This window comes from Anarrhichthys ocellatus, unplaced genomic scaffold (assembly GCF_004355925.1).
Source record: "Anarrhichthys ocellatus isolate YVR2014 unplaced genomic scaffold, GSC_Weel_1.0 scaffold8, whole genome shotgun sequence".
In the NCBI taxonomy this organism is placed as follows: Eukaryota; Metazoa; Chordata; class Actinopteri; order Perciformes; family Anarhichadidae; genus Anarrhichthys; species Anarrhichthys ocellatus.
Window position 1 is genome coordinate 10864762 of NW_022280038.1, and position 4818 is coordinate 10869579.

Genomic DNA, 4818 nt, shown 5'->3' on the forward strand with positions numbered 1-4818 from the left:
TCTCTCTCGCTCTCTGTCTCTCTGTCTGTCTCTCTCTCTGTCTGTCTGTCTGTCTGTCTCTCTGTCTGTCTGTCTCTGTCTCTCTCTCTGTCTCTGTCTCTCTGTCTGTCTCTCTCTCTCTCTCTGTCTGTCTCTCTGTCTGTCTGTCTGTCTCTCTGTCTCTGTCTCTCTGTCTGTCTCTCTCTCTGTCTGTCTGTCTGTCTCTCTCTCTGTCTGTCTGTCTCTCTGTCTCTGTCTCTCTGTCTGTCTCTCTCTCTGTCTGTCTGTCTGTCTGTCTCTCTGTCTCTGTCTCTCTGTCTGTCTCTCTGTCTGTCTGTCTGTCTCTCTCTCTCTCTCTCTCTTTCTCTCTCTCTCTTTTTGTAATGCACACTGGCTCGGCGGCTCGGCATCAAAAGCCTCTCTCTCTGATCAGCTCTTTTAGTCGGGCCAGATGAGCGCCCAACTGGACACGCCACTTCAACAAGGAATTTACTGTTAGTGGAATAGGGGCTCCACTGTAGGGCATCGTAATGGCCGGCCATAAAGGGCGGATGTTGTCCTAACAGCTGTAAATGGATATACATCACAGTCGGTGACTGAAGTGGTCGTATGCAACGAGAAAGAAAAACTGGAGCTCGCTTTGCCCGAAGACCTCCAGAATAGACTTTGCAGTTAAAATGATGACTTGCAGAATCCTCTACATCATATTCTGTTACATTGTGGCAACTATTGTCTTTAGTCTTAGTCCTGTGTCAAATGTCCTTTTTTCATCCTCTGATTATATTGAACATTTCAGTTAATTAAGTCTTGCCAAACCAATTATTTTGTCGTCATATTCTAAACTTATTTCACGAGATTTAATCTTATATACCTGATGAAAAACGCAGGTTGAAAGATTAAGATGGCGGCTTTGCAGTAAGTCTGAGTCCTCCTGACTCTGCTTGTCATCGTGTGAAAAAAGGTCGTTGATGACGCAGACTTTATATAAGAAGTGAATGTCTTTACTGCAGATCTCCGTCCGGTATGATAGAAAGCACTCCTCAGCTGTTTGGAAATGCCTGGAGAGTCTCGTCGGCGTGTTCGACCAGCCTGAGTGCTCCTCAGCTCGACCCCTGTGACACCCACCAGCAGGCCGGTCAGTTCCTCTCCTACCTTTCAGCTTCTTCTGTTTGAGTGGTGAAGAAGAGGACATTCACAATGTTATACGTTTGGCTCATTCTAAGTCTTCTAAACATTGTCAATATTCGTTGTATTAAAGGAATACTTCACCCACAAACTTAACATTTCTATATTCATTATTCCTGCGGTGTTACCTTCAATTCTTAAAGAAATTTTTCTCTCACGCCTCCACGGTGAACGAAGAATCAAAAAACTGATAAAAGTTTTGATGAATTGGAGTAAATTTCAGCCACGGTTAACAACAGCAAAACTACATCAAAACATCTGTTTCCTCTCACACAACTCGTGCTGTTTAATCCAAGTATCACTTGTCCAGTCGTATGAAGTATTCGCTAAAATCTGACGATTCCTAAGAAGTTTCTCATCAAGACTTTTCTCAGTTTTTTCATTCTTCATCCGTTGTGGAGGTATGAGAGAAAAAACCTTTTCTTCAAGGATTCAAGGTAACACAGGGAGTGATTGATACACAAAAGCTCATATTCGGGTGAAATATTCCTTTAATATTGGGTATAAATGTAAAAACGTCTCAGGTAGAGCTGTGTAGTTTTGGATATTGCAAATGGTACCACGAGACTTTGAAATATACTTTAAAATCGATCAAATGTACACGTTAACTCTGATTGTAGATTAAGGATGTATGTGTTCCTTTCACATCTTGTAGACAGATGATTTATTTTTATTATGTGGAGTCGTCAAGAATTCAGACATAACAAAATAACAGTTTACTTTCAAGGGTCTTTATGTACTTCATGTATAATCTTTGATCCAAACTCTTTGTTTTGTTTCTCTCGTGTTTCTGCAGCTGCTTCACAGTAAATGCTTCAAGCTTTTATCAGATTCTGTTGCGCGCTTTAACTGTAAAGCAACGGCAGACTCGTGAATTTACACAAATGTGTTTGAGTCAGCCTGCGCTACAAATTCATTCCCATATGAAAGTTTATATTTGTACATTGTGAGCCAATAACTGTGTGTCGACCCGCTGCCCAGTGGCCTACGCCTCAGAGATGTGTGACGTGCTGAACCAGGATCTGTTCTCCGCCTGCCACGAGTACCTCAGCCCGACGTCCTTCCACCAGCAGTGTCGCTCGGACACCTGTAAGTGTGGGACGCCGTGCCTCTGCTCTGCGCTGGCCCACTACGCTCACCACTGCCGCCGGTTCTCCGTCATCGTTGACTTCCGATCTCAGATACCCGACTGCGGTGAGCACTCAGCACGCTGACATGTTCTGTACACGGGTCAAAGAGGATGACTTCATGAGTGAATTGTTCATTTATGTTAGAATCTCAGGAGGCATGAAGACAATTTACAATTTTAGACATTTCTTTTTTTTTCTTCTCGTTCTAGCTCCCAATATCAAATTCAAATCCCAAACTTTCCTCCCTGCTCTGTGTTGAGTGTCAGAACATGAACTTTTGGGATTTGGGAAAACTATCACAAAATCTTACCTCAACTCAAACACTGATGCTTGGTCAGAAACCCACGCCGTCACCGTGTAGCAGCGGGTCAAACTGTGACGCTCCTGTGACGTTCACAGTGAACACTTTGATAACGTTGTGAACCACTTTGTTAGATTTAGGAAAAACATCGTGGTTGAGCTCAAAATAACTACGTAAACCAAGTAAAACACCATAAGTATGAAAACATGTAACTTCCAAATACGTTTGGGACACAAACACTGGTCTCCTGGTTGAAAGTCCTGTGTTAGTCTGACCCATCCACCTCTGCCCAGTGTGGGTTTATTCAGTCTTCATACCACTTCATCAGACTCCCGCAGCATTTCCTCTGAGCGTCTGATAATAACGCCGATGGGTTTACATTGCAGGTACCTGAAAGTCTCTCATACGGGTGTGAAGAGGTTAGCGTAGATGCTTAATTAGCATCAGTTATATCAGAACTGGAGAGAATTTCTCTATCGAAAGAAGAGCAAAGAACGACACTGACACAAGTTTGTTTTTTCCTCTCTTTTGCCAACTCGCTTCAGCACAAGTTTGATTGACAGATGTTTCATCCAATGACCTGCTAAGTATTTATGTTTTCAAACGACGGTTCTGTGTAACAAACCGTCTGGTGCGTCAGGTTAAAGTACGACTGCATCTGTGGAAAAAAGTTCTATGAAGATTTTTGCACTCTGAAGCTGAAAAACAGCCTCAAATAATGTCATGTGATTCATCGTCGGTTAAAGTTTGAAAATGCAAAAAAAAATATGTGGAGGTAGCATAGTAGTAATATAAAATACCACAAGACAATTAAACCAGATACATGGAGCAAAGAGGAAGCAATAAGGTATCTATTACAACGTTGTGAACGTTGATATGTCTTGTTTCCGTTGTTGCAGGTTTAAATGTGATGATGTTGTGACGTTAGAACTGTACCTGCATGTTATAAACCATCACCGGCATGGAGTCTAACACGGTCTGTCCCTGCAGCGGTCACCTGTCCCCCCACTATGCGGTACGGCACCTGCATGTCGTCCTGCCAGCGCCGTTGCTCCGCCCTCTCCGTCCCGCAGCACTGCGGGGAGGAGTGTGAGGAGGGCTGCGTCTGCCCGCCGGAGTCCTTCTACAACCATCGAACACACACCTGTGTGCACAGGTGAGGCCGTCTCTGAACAAAGATGAATCCCTTTTACTTCTGTGCACAAAGTAGCAACACAAGCAGAGAGACGGAAATCATACATACTTTCTATAACATTCAATCATTTTTCTTTTACTGTATTTTGAGTTTTAACGGAGGCAGCAGAGAATCCGTGTCCTTGTTCTAGCTCCATCCGTTAAAGGGCTAACTCCGCCAAATGAATCCTCTCAAAGTGATATTTGTATCTGCTCTGAAGCTTTAGGTCAGCCTTTAAGTGTAAAGCCTTGTATCTGCCCTGCAGATGTCTCAGAGCCAGAGGACCTCGGTAATTGTGCTCTCTCTCTTTTCAGCTCGCTCTGAAGACATGCAGCTTAATTCCTCTTAAATGTCCCAGTTTTTTTCTTCTTTTACATCCTAGTGTGGCGCAGTGCCTTACTTACTACGCGATAGAGTTACAATTGAGGAATTCACCGTGAAACCCCCCTTTCATTCCGTGCTCGGGGCCGGGGACGACACAGATATCTGATAACCAGTGAGAAAGTAGCACAGAGGCCGATGTGTGGCGCTGGCCTGTATGTTAAAAGGCCTCCGCTTAACACAGTTCACCACCACGTAGATCCACTGTCGTTTTCTGATGCTTTTTATAAATGATTGTCCAAACGTTTGTTGTGGATTTGACACTTTGAGCACTGATTTCACCTCCTTAAGCCTTCTCCTCCGTCCTCTATCTGCTTACTTCTAATGCTCTGTTTAAGGTACCACAAAGCCCTCTTTAACAAAAGTCTTTACACGATCATTTCTTTCTGTAACCAGTGTAGCATTAAAGCATGGTGGCATTACAAGCTAGCTAAGGACTGTCTGCAAGTTAGCTAACTAGCTTGTTAATTCCACCATGCTTTAATGCTACACCAATTACAGAAAAATTATCAGAACAAAGTTGTCACTTATCTGGTGACAGCAATGTGCTCGAGAGTGCGTGGATGAAGCATTGAGTTGTTAAATGTTACTCATTTGCTCTCTAACGTTACGACTCAGCGGCTCGCTTTATTCGTTAACGTAAAGCTTCACCTCTTTTTAGTCGTTAA

The 4818-nt window shown here is 43.4% G+C and overlaps 1 protein-coding gene across 1 annotated transcript in view; it reads left to right on the forward strand.

Annotated features, from left to right (window-relative positions):
- Positions 1 to 4818, forward strand: part of LOC116384274 (otogelin-like) — a 58923-nt gene that overhangs the window by 17195 nt on the left and 36910 nt on the right. The window contains 3 exon segments of the mRNA XM_031848778.1: positions 990 to 1114; positions 2146 to 2358; positions 3586 to 3751. Coding sequence (XP_031704638.1) covers positions 990 to 1114; positions 2146 to 2358; positions 3586 to 3751 — 504 coding nt within the window.